General features: G+C 29.7%; 1 protein-coding gene across 1 annotated transcript; it reads left to right on the plus strand.

The window, feature by feature from the left end:
• The first annotated feature begins 70 nt into the window (after positions 1-70).
• LOC113521573 (uncharacterized) lies at positions 71-17,960 on the plus strand. The gene is made up of 5 exons (XM_026907135.3): positions 71-226; positions 3,314-3,501; positions 4,111-4,295; positions 14,610-14,805; positions 17,491-17,960. Exons 1-5 carry the CDS (start codon positions 207-209, stop codon positions 17,673-17,675), a joined length of 774 nt encoding a protein of 257 aa, XP_026762936.2. The 5' UTR covers positions 71-206; the 3' UTR covers positions 17,676-17,960.
• The last annotated feature ends 1,301 nt before the right edge of the window (positions 17,961-19,261 follow it).

The following is a 19,261-nucleotide window of genomic DNA, read 5'->3' on the forward strand; positions in this document are numbered from 1 at the left end:
TTATTTCCTCACTTTTACATTACAGTTACATATAATCATTGTTTCCCATGACGGTGTTGATACGGAATCCTCAACGCGCGCGCCGAGTCATCGCTTGACCGGTTTTATTTACGTACGTTAGCTGGATCAGGGGAAAATTTCCTGTTTAAAATCTGTATATAAGATTGCCAGGTGAGATAATAGCACAGTGTTTATAGTGACGGTGCATGAATAACTTCGAAATAACGTAAGTCGACATTTTACTTTTATTTACGTTATTTGTATAAAGCTGTTGCTAAAAATAACAGGTAGGTACAATATTTAATTTTGTTAATTAATATTTATTTTTCGTTAGTACAATTGTTAAAAATATAGATTATTTTAAAATAGTTACATGCCGATTTAAATGTTTACACATGTTAAAGAAGATTCAAGAAATTTTATATTTTTCTTATTTAAAATAAAAAAAAGTTTATAAATAAATCCAAAAAAAAAAATAATTATAAAAATAAATAGAATGCAAAATACAATATCATCCAATATATTTAATATTTTATTTTTATTTTATTTTATTTATTAGGCGCACATAACAGAAGTTTACAAATAAAAACTTAAATTATAATATGCAAGTACATAACGGGTATCAGGTAAACTTGCCACAACATGTGCACACAGCATGATCCAATAATAAATGCGACTGCAACAAAGCTATTAGGTTGCAACAATTAGTGAAAAATTTAAACATAAAAATAAACATAAACATAAAGAAAGTTAAATAAAAAAACCAAAACAAAATTATTTAAGAGATTTCTAAATATTACATTATTTTATATAATTGTCTGCGAAATTGATAATAACTGAGCCCAAATATGTCAAGGTCACTTTGATGAGCGTCATTATACGATTTACACATATTGGCTATGGGGTTATTTAGAGAAATATTGTTTCTATAAAAAGGCACAGTGAAAGTCCGTTTAAGACGAATTCGGCCATTCGTATTAATATTAATTAGTTCTAACAGTTGGGGACAATCCACAATTGAGTTTATAATCTTATATAGGTACAGTAAATCTTTTATTTTTCTTCTTTTAGTTAAAGATAATATTTTAATCTATTTTCATAGTCTCTAAATTTTCTTTTAAATCTATACCTATAGGAAATTGATTTTAGAAATCTTTTTTGTACTCTCTCAAGATTATCTTGATGTACCTTATAGTAAGGAGACCAAACTATTGATGCATATTCAACTATAGGGCGAACCAATGCAGAATATAGAAAACACGGACTATGAGGATTTTTAAATTGCTTGGTTATGCGTAGTATAAAACCAGTTAGTTGGTTACATCTATTTATCATATATTGATAATGAGATCGAAAAATCAGCTCTGAGTCAAACAAAACTCCTAGATCCGTGGCAATATCTTTATGTTCAAGTATGTGGTTGCCGATACTGTAACTAAACAAGTGATTGGGAGTCCTAGAAAAAAATGAAATAACGAAACACTTGCCTACATTCAGAAACATATGATTCCTAATACACCACTCCTGTATAATGTCAATATCTTGTTGTAGCTGTTTACAATCATTAACATTCGAGATAGAACGATACATTTTCAAATCGTCAGCGTACAGTAAACACTTACTATTGTACTTAATATAATTAATTAATACATTAAAATAATATACAGTGGTTCTTTATATCTATTCTAAATAATAGTAGTACTTGCAACTTAACTGCTTAACCAGTTGTTATAAAATTTATTATACACGTAGTACTTTAAACGAAAAAGACATAAGTTAATGTTGTATCTCGGCCAATCAAGATTGTCCTACGAAGTTGAGGGTAAAAACTAGTATTTACCAGAGGGAGACTTTGTACAAAAGTCGATTGCTTGGGTACCTCTGTCCCATTCGTGTTTCAACCGTGAAGCAGTTGTGTTTGCATGGCAGTGTTTCGGTTTGAAGGGTGGGATATAGCGTGAATTTACTGGGTACAGAGGAATAACACTTGAGTCCTCAGGAATAGTAACGCATGGGGGGTGTATCATGGGCGAAACAGTATACTCTGTTATGTCCATGGTACTGCTCATGTCTATAGGCGACGGTTACCACTTTCCATCAGGTGGGCCGTCAGCTTGTTTGCCTTTCTAAGTTGCATAATAAAAATTACATATTTTTTAATAAGGTGTAACGACAACCGCCCAGTATTCTTGAAGACTCTAACATCATAGTATTTTGATAGGTACTAAACTGTTAGTTCCGGTCTATTCCAACTGTTGTCACTAGATAACAGCAATTAAGTTTTCGACTGAGTTGATAGTGAGGTGAAGGTTTTATAGGGACTACGAATTATATGGCCAGTATCAATAAACTTTAATGAGAATGTAAACATACGAGTAATTGACCGGACCATAAGATAGTCTGCTGGTGTTCAATCAAAAACGATTCAATTGGTTAATTTTAAACTTTTGCCTTATTATTGTATAGTATCCATACTGTTATTGTATCCATTGTATATTCTTTAGTCTAGTGTATGTAATAAATTATACGTACATTATTCTTAACACAGTGTATAATTATATTTATATCTATCATAATATTTATAAGCTAGTATTAAGTTGTCAAATGTTTGTTTGACGTAGTTAAACATAAATTGCAAATTAAATATTTATTACGCCGTCCAATATTTCTGTGTGTTGAATATTATAAGGAGACGTGCATTGACAATCAATTAGCTTACTATTGTTAATAACTAAAGATCACAATCAATTCGTTCTGAAATATATAATAAAAGAGCCGAAAAGTGGTAGACGCTAAACAGTATTTAAATGTTTGAAGATGTATTAGAAGACCTAAAACAAATTAGTCGTTCACGCAAATTTTTGATAATTCTATAAATAGGTATAAATAATTTGCTACAATTAGGGAACAGTTTTTGGCTTACACCGAATAAATGGACTTGGTAGAGGGTAAAACGTTTGTTGGAGCAGCTAGCAGAAATATTAAATATAACATTGAAATAGGAATAAATAAAATAAAAAAAAAAATGTGACGAAGTTACAACAAAAATTTTCGAGTTAAACATACAAAATCGACTATGAATTATATTTATAAATAATATAAGATAGGCACTTTTAATTCAGAGCCGCACATTCCAAAATTAAGGTGAAAACAAAAAGTCTCGTATGTTAAAATCCAATTAACAATTTAGGCAACGAATTCCGATTACAATAGCTACTTAACTAGCGTACTACTAATAATAGTCGTATTTCTTTCTTTAGCAGTCGAGTAAAATGAAATAAAATTAAAAAATATAATTTTCTATTGCTTTCAGAATGAAGACAGCATTTGCTCTATGCGTATTGGTAGCGGTGGCAGTTTGCAACGCACAAGACACGTACAACCCGCAGTTCGACAACTTCAATGCTGAAGAGGTTGCGGGAAATATCCGCCTTTTGAAAAATTATGGAAAATGCTTCCTAGATCAGGGGCCTTGCACTGCTGAGGGATCAGACTTTAAGAGTAAGTATATACTTCTGTTATTAAACCTGTTATATATAAACGACGTGACATCTTTATAAGCTAATGAAAATCAAGGAATATTACACGTCTGTAAACATTTTTTACTACATTTTTAAAGTAACAGTGAAGCGGCAGAGGAGACAAATGCCTTCGCGTCTTATATTTTAATAACTTTTAGGATAGGTATAAAGCTGATGGCTTTTAGATAAAAAGTGTTAATCATTGTTTACAGAAATAAATAATTATCATGAATATCGGAGATTTATACAATCCTTGACATATCAAATACAGAGGATTTAAGGTTATGCTTCTTTCATTGGTTATTTTATTTATGCAATTTTAAATGACAAACAAATTGACGACTCTCCTGACGATAACTAGTAACTGTCGCTTATTGTCATGACTGTGATTATCTCTTAGGGCATTCACAGACTACATTGTATCGTCTATACTTCCTGTGACAACATATTAATTGAATACTACTTACAGTTCTAAAAAGCAGATAATATTTTACATGTAGTTGTTAATATTACTAAATATTTATTATTAAATATTTAGTATAGTATTTATGTAAACAATTATAATTATATACTTCAATTCTCTCAACAGGGGTCATACCAGAGGCACTACAAACTACATGCGGCAAATGTACGCCTAAACAACGAGTATTGATACGCACCGTAGTTAACGCCTTCAAAACAAAACTACCTGACATTTGGGAGGCTCTAGTTCAAAAACATGATCCCCAAGGTATATACAAAGCTAGCTTTGATGAATTCCTCAGTTCACAAGACTAGAAGATTACCTATTGAAACTTTACATTTAAGGAACTGGTTACACACCAGGGCTGTGCAATGTATGTTTAAAAAATATTAGGTCAATTGGCTGTCATGAAACAGTTGTTATTGTCTTCTTACAAAGAGACTGTTTTTGTTATTAAAAATATTTGATTGCAGTAAATATAATAATAAATAGTATAACCTATTCCTATTCCTACGAAATTTAACTTTTTTTATAGGCAATAAATATAATGACAAATCACTTTACTTGCGACTGGTAATCAATCAAACCACAAAAATTGTGACATTTCAAAGTATTTGGAAGTTAATTATTTGTTTGTGAATAGTTTTTTTTTTTTTCAATACGCCGTTAGTATTCTAGTATAATTCGTGTAATCACGTTTTGGCTTAACATCATATCTAATTATATTAATTTTTTAACATCTGGTTTACATGTAATTATTTATTATTAAACATTATGAATGCTGTATTTTGTTTTCATTTATCTATTATCATTCCTAAGAGGTCTCACAATGATAACCCCGAGTTATTAGGTATATCTACAAATATACGATTTCGTAGACATCTAAAATAATAGTACTTTTTATACTTTAAAAGGAGGGTAATTAAATTTATACCATTTGAAGATATTGTACCTCAGATATGTACATAAATGTGTGTACATTGTTCTTAAAAATAAAGTGAAGATACACACCATGATAATTTGACTAACTTCGACTGCAAATAATACAAAGAATATAACTTTACATAAGTTGTTCTGTCGAAGACGAACCTTGTATTTCATATACCTACACTTGCTCATATTTGTATGTTGATTTAAATAATTATTTTCCTTATTTTTCTCTAAATGTCATTGTCCATTTATCATTTACATTACATTTTACAACAATTCTGTATATTTATCACAAATATAATAATAACATAACCATATAAAGAATTATAAATATCATTTACGCTTAGACGTCTGAATGGATTGGAATGAAAATTGGTAAACAGATTTGACATATCTTAGATTATTCTTATACCACTGAGGTAGCAAACAAGCATACGGCCCACCTGATGGTATGCAGTTACTGTAGCCTATAGATGCCTGCAATACCAGGGCCATTACGGGTGCGTTGCGACCTTAAAGAAACCTCTTTACCTCTTTTTTGAAGAACCCCATGCTGTAGTCTCTTGGAAAAACCTCGACAAGGAGCTTATTCTATAACCTAAGTATTAGTGAAGGAAACATCTCTGAAATCGCGCTGTACGCGACCGTCCAGGTTCCAAGGCATAGTCGATAGCGAGCTGTTTCATTGCAGAAAGTGGCCATCATATTCAACAATTCCTTTGAGCATACATAGTTCGATATATTTTATATTAACATATACAGCTTGGGTTTATGTAACGTGTTTATCCTGAGGAATTATAGCAACACGTTAGTCAGTACGTTGACCGAATACACGTAAAAGACTATTCGACTTTCAGTTGTGCAATTGTCTTACTAATATAACAAAACTCTAACTAGACTATGTTTATACATGGGAGATATTTAGGAAAAACATTTATTAAACAAAGCCTATTACACACTAAACGGTTACTTGAATGACAAAAGTATATGGTATCAGCCGATCATGCATGGGCTTTTAACGACGATGTAATTTTAAACATAGTACATCAAACACACAAAATGTTAACAGAAATTTAAAAGAGCAACTGTTGAGTTTCTAGCGGTAGATTAAAAAAAATTACGATTTAAAGGTGCTTGTAAACAAGTCTATTTCAATAGAGATAATTGATTGAATTTGAATTTGATAAGAAATGAAGGGTCTTTATTAAACAAATAGAGGTGTAAATAATAATTTCTAGAAATTTTGTCAGTCTGGTCTGTCTGTATGTTGTTTCTGCAATACGCCAAAACAACTGCATCAAATAGATTGTAGTTTTCACAGTTGTGTTTCAAAAGGTATAGACCTTGTAAAGGTATAGGCTATGTAGAACTGATTAGTTTTCCCACTTCTGAAATCTAGACGTACCAAGTAGCAGGCCAAACCATGCTTTTAATGTAGAAATATTTTTTCTTCTCTTTGCTACTGTTAGAAATAGAAATAATTTTTCTGCATCAAACTATATCAGGTAGGTTTTCAGCTTGTTTGCAGTAGTAACCGTCGTCTATAGACATAACAGAGTACACTGTTTCGCTTATGACTCCCCTCATATGTTGCCATTCCTGAGGATTTAGGTGTTATTTCTCTGTACCCTGTGAATTCACTATCATATCCATACCCTTCAAACCGAAACAGCCATGCAAACTCAACTGCTTCATGGTAGAAACACGAATGGGACAGAGGTGCCCAGGCAAACGACTTTTATACAAAGTTGTCCTCTGGTGGTTTTGATGTCCTCCTGATATCTAAAGATTTATTTGAAAGAAAAATAAGAAAGTATTCATTAGATATTGATGTGACAATATGAAGATTAATATATATTTGCTACATTTGTTACTCAGTAGGCAATAAAATAAATATATGTTGACATTTCGATAATAAAATTGCCGTAGCATGTAGACTATAAATATGGACATTTCTAGTAATTGGCAGCAAATAATAATTTTATATTTTACTGCACATACTGTACATTTACTTCGAAAAAATCCCCCACATAGTGTTTAAATAGTCCATAGAGCTTATGATGTTAGTCGTATTAGGTAATATAATAAATGGGAAAGTTTGTAACAACGGATGGATGCATAAACATGCAAAAACTACTAAACGGATTTGAATGCTATATGGATAGGTTATATTCTAACTTAGTATATAATATACTTTATATACTGATTAAGGCAGATCGAACCGTAGGATGCTGCTAGTATTAAATAATAATGTTTTAAATTACTGTCAAAATCAGAATTCTCTATTGTTTTCTCAAACCGAATTTGTCTGATTTTTTTTCTTGTAAGTGTATAACGTGGTTATGTGTTATTCGGAATTAATTTTTTAATATTTAAAAAATAGCATTTACTTTCATGTTTTAATAAAACGGAATGGTAATCCCACCTGCACTAATGGTGTATATTGGCAGAGTATCAGTGAAGTATAATAAGTTAGGATAAAAAAGCCGTTCAGTTAGCCTATTGTAATGAATTCACCTAGAATTAAGCACAATGGTTTCTAGAAGAAACCGCATGAGTTCGACCTAACAGTGTATATATAGCTAGCAGCAATGGGGCTGCTAGATCTCATTGTTAACAATCCCTTCCCCTCTTTTAATCCCGTGTTGGATCCATACTAATGATTGAATTTGCAATATTCTTGGTGCAGCAAAAAACTGTTGCGAAGCAGCCTGAATTAAAATATTGTAAATTTACATTGTAAGTTATCTACGTAACGTCTCATCATTTATCGGTGTATGTATGTGAATTGAAATCACCTATTTTGCAAAGGAAAATGTTCTTGTTTCGAATAAATGCTAAATTTCGATTATTACTCGGATAAAATCGCCAGCGCAGCTAGCAACAATGCGTCTGTAACATAGAAAATAATAATAATGATGATAACAATGCACGGTAAGATGTTTATTATTTAATGTTCGAGGTTGATAACAATATTAACTATAATAACATTCGGACATCGTTTCACTGTGGAAATATTCTGCCGTCTGCTTTCTACCGACACGTTCAGCTGGCGCAGATAAATTTCGCTGTTGTTACCAAAGGTACAATAATTTTTCTTTTAAAATTTATTATTTGCTATTTTTATATTTTTTGGTAATATAAATTTATATTCTCACAACTATAATCGCTAATGGGGTAGTAAGATGCATCTGTGAAGAGTTGTCGTTGAAGAGAACGTAACAGAATTTAAGAGAATTTAAGGCAAAGTCCACTACTGCACCGGCGTTTAATTTGGTTTAAAATAAATTTATTCATAATAAATTTTGAAAATAATAATATATAACGAATATTAAATCGTCCGCTGTAATTTAAATATACAAAGTAATGCTTCTCAAATAGTAGTTTGAGTTTAATTTTATTCGAGATTTTACAATTCTATTCCATATCCATTTATTAGAAATGTAAAACATGATGTCCACAAAATAGTTATTTACCTTGGTTATTTATAATCATTGCATGTAGACATAGACTTTAAATGTACCTATAGTATATTTTCATTGTATATCTAGATTTTCAATCGATTTCGTAAAGGGAGTTCTCAAATCGTCTGTAATTTTTATGTATATGTGAATTTGACGATTCTTTTACTAATAACTAGAGATACGAGAATATTATTTTGGTGCTATATTTATTACGATTGAAATCCTTTTTTTTCTACCTGCAAATGTGTCCTTTAATTTTCAATTAATTATCGTATTATTATTCGCAAATATCGTTTTTGAGGACGAAGCATTAACTTCATTTTTTGACAATATTTTTAATTAAAAATGATAACGTACACAACGACACACATATGAATGTCGACTTTGATTTATGAACAATATTTTAATATTTTATGTAACTTTGTAAATTATAAAATATTAAAACATTGATGTTTTTGTTTATAATTAAAACTATAGTTATCAAGCAAGTAAAAAAGAGAAAACATTGACATTGAGTAATGAGAGCTTTATGATTTTTTGAGCTTTTTTAGAGTAATAAATAAATTGAACAAATGAAATTAGTTAATAAACTACTTTTTTCTATTTATTTTATATAAAATACTTATTGTTCCGATATCTTAACTAATTTCGAACCAGATTTCGAGATTTCTTTATTTAATTGAATGAATTAGAAGGGTTTAGTTCAATCCTGGTCTTATTCAAATTTTTACAAGGTTAAGGTTTTTCGATTTTTTTAAATTATGTTAGTTACTATTTGGTATTATCTGTTTATTTTTACATTTCGAAGGATGTTGAATCTAGGCTAAGCACTAGTTTTTATCGTAGACCGATGTTTCTGTTTAGTTAAATATTGCTTCGATAGTCATAATAGGCGTTCGAAAATTCAGGGGAAATGTGAAGAAGGAGGTGGTAAACTAACCCATTTATATTATTATTGTATTTAAAATAAAAAAAAAATATTGGAATTTTAAAATTTTAATCTAATATACAAAATTCTCGTGTCGTGGTGTTTGTTACCAAACTCCTCCGAAACGGCTATACCGATTTTTATGAAATTTTGAGTGCATATGTGTAGGTCTGAGAATCGGCCAACATCTATTTTTCATTCTTCTCAATGATCCACCACAAATTTTTTTTTTATTTTTTAATCGCGATTTTTATATGCCGCAATTGGGTTGTCGCAAGATGACAATTGAATATAATAATTGTAGTACGATAAATTTTCATGTATAGGTCTAGAAATAATGTATATGGTAAAACAACGTTTGCCGAGTCAGCTAGTTAATTATATAAAATTTACATATTTTGTTACAGTGTTCATTACAATCAATCTATCCTTTATTTGTATAATCATAGGTACAGTTATAAATTTAATACTACGTAGTGCACTATGTTTTACCATCATCGGAAGTACCTCCAAATATTATTATGATATAATATCTTTTATATTTACAAAGTTAGTATTGTTGAGGCAATAGCAATTTTTTTAAAGGATGATCAACTATAGATAGTGATCTTAATAATCTTAACACTAGATATAAATTTAAACTTGCTGTTCCGAAGTGTCGTTTAGAAAAAGTTAATAGGTCTTTTATGGGAATGGGAATAAAATATTATAGTAACGTATCGAAGAATATTTTGGATTTACCTTTTATTAAGTTTAAAACTGTTATCAAAAACATTGAACAAATCCTATAATGGTATATATATAACGATTACTTGAATGACAAATGTGCATGGTGTTAGTCGATCATGCATGGGCTTTTAACGACCATGTAATTTTAGATATCATACATTTAAATAAATACTCATATTAATATTTCATAATTTTAACAGAGATTTTAAAGAGTAACTATTGAGTTTCTTGTGAGCTCATCTCAACAGATAACAACTTTAACCCAGCATTTATAAAAAAATAGGGTTTAAAAGTGTTTGTAAATAGGTTTATTTGAATAAAGATGATCATAATTTTAATTAAGGCAATTTTTCGCAAGTACTAAACAAATTGCACACGCGTTTTAATCAATTAATAATTGGAATTATAAAAATAAACTGATAAAAATGTTTAAGTAATAACATTTCATCATTTTATCTGTATGTTTGTTTATTTTTTTTATAATAGATAAACTGAAAAAACCGATATTAAAAGTTTTTTCTATCTTTACACCTATATATAGTTAGTTACCTGTATATCAGTGAGAAATACACATCCAGTAAATACTCTTTGTGTTCATGGTACTGTTTATGTTTATAAGCGACAGTTACTAATTTTGGCCATCAACTTGTTTAATATATATAGGCAATATTATATAATAATATAACAATATTTTATTAAAAAAATAGAGATCCCAGGAAAATTACAAATATGTATGAACTAGCATTTCGCTCTGGCTTCAGACAAGTTAATAGATATAAAGATAAATTGGTAAGGGTAAAAAGATATTCAAAATATATTTTTGGTCTTTGTTACTTACTGATAATGTAATTTTTGATAGACGAAAGAATTTTTAAAATCTGTTGAGTAGTTTTCAAATCTTCCCCTTTTACAAAAAATAGTATTGATAAGTACGCACGTTTGTTCATTTAAAATATAAGAAAATCCTTTAAAATAAATGAAATAGTCCAACCATTGAGTTTAAGTAATATTTTTTATATATTACTTGCTTATATATATATATATATATATATATATATATATATATATATATATATATATATATATATATATATACTTCTTATATTATAATATAAATATGTTACATAGCTATATCTTGGTTTCGCTCAACTAACAACATGTTAATGACTTCTCCGGACCTGATTTGAATATAGAACATCAAATTAATTTTCATGTCTAACAGAAGTGTTCTGTGTGTGTGACATTTGTAATGGCTAACGATGTATAAAATTATAGTAAAAAAACGTTCAAAACAGAGTTATATTTTTTATGGAAAAAACTATACTGGCATATACGTGATGTGAATAAAATGTTTATGACAGTTCAACGTCTATTAGTTCTTGGCATAGATTATTTAATTTTAAATTAAAAAAGGATACTTTTTAAGCTTTTACTTTTATAATATACATAGTTTTATAAAAAAAATATTTAAAGTCCCCATGTATTTGTTGTAAATATATATAAAATGTATAAATCTTTGTGATCATCTAGAAACTCGTTGACACTAGAGGGCGACAATTTTATATTCTTTATTAAAGAGAAGCCTACTCCTCAAGAACCGATACATTCTAACGTGTATGCAATTCATATCTAGTAAAGTATTTACAAATGTAGTAATTAATTTGTCTGCGCGCTCAAAAATTAGCTGCACACTAATATAAAAAAGTGTTATTTGTTATGACTCTGATTTGATATTTATCATTTACTACTTTTTAGTACAATTTTATAACAATATCTGGAGGAAAACATATTCCTCAATAGAGTCATATATTATAAAATATTATGTACTCGTATTTTAAGTACTTATTTACCGATTCTATTTATATTGATTTATGCTTATAATCATTTATTTTTTGTATTGTTTGTGAATACGAATATTATATTATGAATCTCGTGTTATTTGTTGCTTTGTTCGACGCCGAATTGCATTAATGTAATTTTTAATGCAAATTAACATGTCAGACAACAAACTAACTAAGAAAGGTTGCCTGGAAGAGATCGCTTTTAGCGATATGTCCGCCCATTATTTTCTCACTGTGAACATTTCTTGTAATTGTTTGTATCTATAACAAGTTTACTATTATAATCTGTATTATATTTTTATATGTCAGGTGAATTTTGATAATATGAAAGTTTAAATTTACTGCAATAAAGGTGTTGTTTATTTATGAATAATATGAATCGATTAATCATGTTTAAATGCCATGTTCAAATTAACGTACCTATAGATTTGTTGTCATGGACTATTTATTTTGACTATAGATTCTTATTAAACTAAATAGACATAATAGTATAGCGAGTAGATGTTTACAAAAAAGTTTTTACTCTATGGTAAATGCTTACGGTAAATACTGATCCTTGATATAAGTTTGTTGTGATGTCAAGCGTATAAAAGGAGTGGATGCATTTACATTTCGCATCAGATCTTAAACAGTGTTTGTTAGCATCGTTTACTGTAAGTTTTTTCATTTACTTATTTATTTTTTTATTATTTTTGAGGGAAGCTTATAGCTGTAATAACTTAATAATTAACTATAAATGACAACAACAAGTTACTTAGAAGCTACCACATATAATTGACGAAAATTAATTACTTGCAGTCCAGATAATTAATAAATGTAAAAAATACAGGGTAAATGTCGTTAAAATTAGTTAATGAGTAATTTGCAATGGTTTTTCTTATATAATTGCTGCTATTATTAAATATATCTATTTCATAATAGGGATAACTTCATACATCATTGAAAATAGTGTAAGCTCGTATTATGAAGCAATTGCTTCTGTTATATGAAAAATCTAAAGTGTAGTATATTAAAAAATCTAAAAAGACGCGAGTTAGTATTAGGTACTTTAAGTGGAATTTACTAAAGAACGTTTAGTTTAAATTGTAATTATCATTATCAAACAATTGTTTTTATATTTTTAATATATCTATGCATATAACTTGTCTAGAAAATTATTAAAAAGTTCTCTATGTGGTAATATAGCAAGAATACTGTGTATCAACACTGTTTTCATCTACAGGTTATCGTTAAAGTTGACAGTTAACAGTTGTCAAAATATTTAATATTACAAAAGAAGGAAGTGTTAAAACCCTACATAAATAAATAAATAATGTAAATCAAATTTTGATATGTTCATACTCACACTGACCAAAAGCGTTTTAGTGGGCGATCATTATCATCATTTCAGCCATTATCCGTCCACTGCTGGACATAGGCCTCACCCATAGAATGCCATAAGAAATGGTCCTGAGTCACTTTCATCCAGTGACTCCCTGCAATGCATTTGAGGTCATCACTATATCTAGTGGGGGGTCGTCTTACACTGCACTTGCCCGTACGGGGTCGCCACATTGTCGGTTCTTCGAGCTATTTCGGTTACTTTGGTTCTTATATTCTTATATAAATCCTCGTTTCGAATACTATCACGCAATTGGGCTATTTGGTTAATATTATAATTCTATTGCCAGATATTATAATATTAACATTTAATAAGAAATAATTTTTATCCAGTAGGCCGTAAATTGATGCCGATTTATTAACGAATTCTTTGATGAAAGTTGGTTTTATGGTTGGTTTTATATACCAGGTACAAAGTATATTTCATCTTTAAAGTTCTGTTTACTGTAATAGACACTGTGCGAATTGTGTAATTATTTGGTAGGTGCTTATTTGTAATGTTTATATAGTTATATAGTAAAAATAATATGTAGGTAAGATAATTTGGGTAAAGTTAGATTAAAATAGCAATGAAGAAATAAAATGGCTAGTTCGAGAAATCAAGTACTTTAATGGTGAATATATTGCAAGTTGTACATTTATTTTAAAATATTATTTTTCACCTTATAGACTTATAATTGCGATGCCTTATTTATTAAGAATCAATAAACTGGTTAGACTACATAAAGTATCAATCATGTAACAGTACAGTTCCACTGATATACGATCCTTGAATGATTAGTGTAAACGCGGCTAAGAGCATTTTTTCGTTGCTCTACTGTATCCATAAATGAAATGTATAGAATACTTTACTTAGCATGTTAATAAAATAATTAAGTTCTTTGTTTTTAATTGTTTTGTAATGTGTTTAATTAAGTCCATTAAGGACGTTGTTGTCACCATAAAACAAAGAACGCAAATTAAAAATATAAAAGTCTAGTAGATAAAAGAACCGTTCTTTTTCTGTTTAATTTTTGTTCGTGCTATTTTCCCTTTAATTTTAAAGATACAATTAGATACACCAAACGAACAAAGAGCATAGAGTAACAACTAAAATAGTCACAAAGATAGAACATGTAGCTTTATGACTAAAAAGTAGTAGCAGTTGTATTGCGACATATAAAGATAACGTAAATATTATTTTCGTGCCTCCAAATTACATCTAAATTCTTTATTTTATTTTTTTTTATTTCCTTGTGATTTATTGAGGTTAATAGTTTAATATCACATGCTCGTATAATATATTTTAATGTAAACTTTCATGTCTTGCGAAATTAGATCAGTTAATAAAATTATTTCAACATTATGTTTCAGTGCGTACATTGCGAGATGAAGTCCTTCTTAGTATTATGTGCAGTGGTGGCACTTGTCATCGCAGAAGAGAAGTATACTACTAATAATGACGACTTTGATATCGAAGCATTGATTGTCAACGTACCCGAGCTTAAAAACTTTAACACCTGCTTCGTTAATGACACAAACTGCAATGACGTTAGCAGTGACTTCAAGAGTAAGTAATTAAAAATTTTATGTTCAATCTCAGATTAGTAATACCTAGATTGTTTTTATGCAAATGATCAGATTTTGCTTTGGTCTCAAAAAAAAAAAAATAGTAACTTCGATCGTAGCGTAAAATATTATTAAATTTATATCGCAGAATATTGTCTAAATAAAGCAACAAGGAAAAAGCAGTTTTTGGCTTCCCATTAAAAACCCGTCCAATACCGATTAAAGGACGCAAACACTATTAATTGTAAAAAATAAATTCAAATTAAATAAATTAAGAATTGCACCATAATAATAAAAAGTACATAGTAATAAGTCCATGCTCACCTTTTAAACTCATTACAACATGAGCTCCTTTCCGAGGTTTTTCCAAGAGACTATAGCACGGGGTTCTTCAAAAGGGGGGTAAAGAGGTTTCTTCAGGGTAGGCATAGGCTACGGTAAACGCTTACCATCAGGTGGGCCGTATGCGTGTTTGCCACCTCAGTGGTATAAAAAAACCGGAATACTAGACATCATCTTTTATATGGTTGTGTGTGTATTCCTTTATACTAATGTATGTATATTATATTCATCATTTTATGTTATTTATGTATAAATTATTTGTCGTGTATTACATATAAACGATATACATTATTATTATTATCTATACATATCCAAATTTGTGTTATATTTTCTTTTAATCAATAAAGTTATTTAAATAACTGAATACATAATACAATAGTACGCAAAAAATACAGACGAATTATGGATCTCCTCTTTTCGAAAATCGCTTTAAAGAATAGGCTACATATATAAAGTTAGTTTATGTAATAATTTAAAACTGTGTTCGAGAAAAAAAACCGACATCAATCTGGCAAAACCAGTATATTTGATTTATTAACTAAACTACTGAACCAATTTTGATAAGATTTTTATGGAACCAATCTAAAAGTAAAAAAAGTGCTTTCTAAATTGGTTTTTAAATGACGGAGTTATGAGGTAACAAACGAGAAAATACAATCGAATTCATAACCTCTTTCTATTTTGAAGACGTTTGTATATCATATACGACGACGTATACGACGTATATATATCAATATATAAATATCTGTATAGATATATGTACCACGGTTTGACAATGACCCATTTTTAAGGATATGTATGCGTCTATATACTTTAAGACTTTTTTTGACTTTTCACTTGCATCCTCGGGAGGGCACTAGACGATTCTTAAGTAGGCGAGGCCCATCTCGCTTCCTTTTAATACGCCTAAGGTCCTGGATTAATTCTGAGGGTATTTTTTCCAATTTCATGAGAATAAAGTCGCCGAAGGATATTACGAAATCAATAATAAGAACATGAATGATTATTATTAATGCATAGTAAGTCATTTAGTAACTGATTCTTGCGTAAATCTTTCTCAAAGCTTTTCATTCATATCATCTTCACTTCTTATGATAATTTTTGGAAATCACTTCTCTTTTGCTTACATTATACTAAAAACCACGCGAAAAAATTGTCTTCAGTTTAGACTGTGCTTTAGTCAGACTCTTATAAATTATAAGTTCCCATTTCGTTCTCCATTTCAAATAACTATTACAGACTGAAAACATACTTTAAAAGAAATCCATAATGACGATGATGATATCCGCCTTTAACTGTCTATTGCAGAACATAGGTCTTCCCTTTTGGGAAATTGCCAGTAGTTGCTATGATTGGTAGGCGAGTTGGCGACCGCAGTTAGGCTTTTATGGTGTTATAAGAGGGTCGCTGCTGCCCATCCCTTTACCTTTAAGTTCCCTTATTCACCTGTTACGACATCCACAAAAAAGAAAGGGGTAGCCTACTTTATATACACACACATACATAATAGAGGAATATTTATAATTTCACCAGAGGGAGACTTTGTACAAAAGTCGATTGCTTGGGTATCTCTGTCCTATTCGTGTTTCAACCGCGAAGCAGTTGTGTTTGCATGGCTGTGTTTCGGTTTGAAGGGTGGGATATGGCGTCAATTTACTGGGTACAGAGGAATAACACCTGAGTCCTCAGGAATGGCAACGCATGGGGGATATCATGAGCGAAACAGTATACTCTGTTATGTTCATGGTACTGCTCGTGACTATAGGCGACGGTTACCACTTTCCATCAGGTGGGCCGTCAGCTTGTTTGCCATTCTAAATTGTATAAAAAAAAAATAATTATTTTTAATTTTATTAAGGATATGTCAGATGCATATATGATCATAATGTCATTTACATCTGCTTTACGTTAAACTGACGTAGTTAGGTTACCAAAATAGATCCTTGATTTGAATGTGTACTTAATTATGCTTAAGTTGATTATATAATCACTGAACATTTCCAAATGTGGATGAATTGAGATATACAAATTCGTACCTTTTTCGTCTTCTTATTTGCTATTGTATCTCTTATAAAAATAACTCTTTGTAATAATATAATAGCCATAGAGTAGACAGAGATGACTGCTAAATTAAGAGACAACACCCAAAAAACTCCTCTAAACATATATTGATCGAATTCTATAAATATAAATTCTAGATGCTCTTAGCCAGTTTTTAATGTCGTCTGTTAGGTATAATTCTCTACTTGTTATGTTAGTGAAATAAATATTTTTTGTATTTATTTTCATGCATTACCTCTATATATATTATCTTTTAAATTATAATAATTATTTATAATTTTAGGAAATCTACCAGAAGCAGTAAGAGAGGCATGTGCTAAGTGTACAGATGTACAGAAACACATCTTTAGAAGATACTTGGAAGGTCTGCAGGAGAAATTGCCCCAGCAGTTCGAAGAATTCAGAAAGAAGTTCGATCCAGAAGGAATTTATTTAGAACCATTGAAAGCTGCCTTAGCAAAGGCATAAGCATATCGTATCATATCATATATCTTATAGAGAGTAAATGGGAAATCATTTAATGGTAGACTATCAATGAAATTCAACACCTCTTATATAATTTTTTTTTTGGGAAAAGTGTTAAGTTTTTCGTATAGAATCATTGCATCTTGTACAAGTGTATTTCAAAATTTTTTTACAAGTTCTGAGAAATGTCAGAAGTTTACTATACATCTATTTACTTTATGCTGTAATTTTTAAAGGTTTTCTTGGTTTTATTTACTTACCTACAAATATCAATAAATTACAATTTGACTTTGGTTTTTTAATATTTATTTGAAACCAACACATTCGATAGTAAACAACATTCATTTATATATAAGAGTAATATGATGGAAATCACATATATTTTTTTAACTTTAGGAATACGTTTTCTATTCTCTTATTTTACATGACATCTCGATTTTTCTTTAGTTTTTTAATTTCGTGAAAATCGAAATATACAAAGTTATTATGGATGAATGATGAAGATATTATGGTAGTAAAAGAATATGGAATGTAACCGATTACCTTTAACTGTTTTATTTATTACCTACTTACTCGGTTGACTTTTATACATGCGGTGTCATTAGATTCTCTAATTTCTTATGGAAGTGGAAGGCTGTAGCTTACAGTTGACATACCTATATGAAATGTGTAAAAAACTCAAAAATTTGCCTGACAGATAAATTTTTTAACTTTGTCACATCTAATTAAATAAATAAAAATGCAATAGTATTGGACCATGATAAATCGAAATTCAAAATAAAGTAATTTTGATAATGTATGTTACGCTTTTATAGGATACCTTTATGCGATGACAGATACAAAAAGAAAGCGAAAAAAATTTTATATGATTTACCCTAGAGATTATGAATATTTTGGTAGAGAGATATGGAAAATTTAATTGATAACCTGTTTTTGAGTTAGGCAGAGAATATCGAGAGATAAGACCTTTTTTAATGCTTTACCTATTATGATTACTCTCGCTTCCTTATAAGTTGAATATGGTAAGACACGCAAGGCTTTATAGCAAAATCGGGTAAAGAGGGCCACACAAATCTCTCTTACTTTAGAAAGCAATATTTTTTTTTTCTATGTCTATCAATTGTAACGCATTTTATCAAAAAAAAAAAAAATACTAATTCGTTTATTCTTTCAATAACATTCATAGAGCAGTTTCATGACAGAGTTACGGAAAAATACTGACGATGATATCAAGTACAGATCTTAGTTGTCACTAGTAACTAAAAAAAAATTATTAAGTAGTACTTGTAGGAACGCTCATGAATAATATAATATAAAATTATAGCGCAATTTTTAAAGAATGCTGCTGAATGACAAATACAAAGGGTGGAACACTTCAAATATCTCGGGCACATGTGTGCCATAGATTAACATTAACTTCTGATCTGAGAGACGATTTGGATACAGAGAGGGTGCGTAGGGCATTGTAGAGTATGAATGTATGTGAAAGAGTTCTCGCAAGTTCTTTCCACGTTGTTCGAAAGACGTCAAAATCACTCTTTTTAGAGCATTTTGTTATTCTATACACAAAGCATAAGGATTCTTGGTCT

This window comes from Galleria mellonella, unplaced genomic scaffold (assembly GCF_026898425.1).
Source record: "Galleria mellonella isolate WM207_F2 unplaced genomic scaffold, CSIRO_AGI_GalMel_v1 utg63, whole genome shotgun sequence".
Classification (NCBI taxonomy): domain Eukaryota; kingdom Metazoa; phylum Arthropoda; class Insecta; order Lepidoptera; family Pyralidae; genus Galleria; species Galleria mellonella.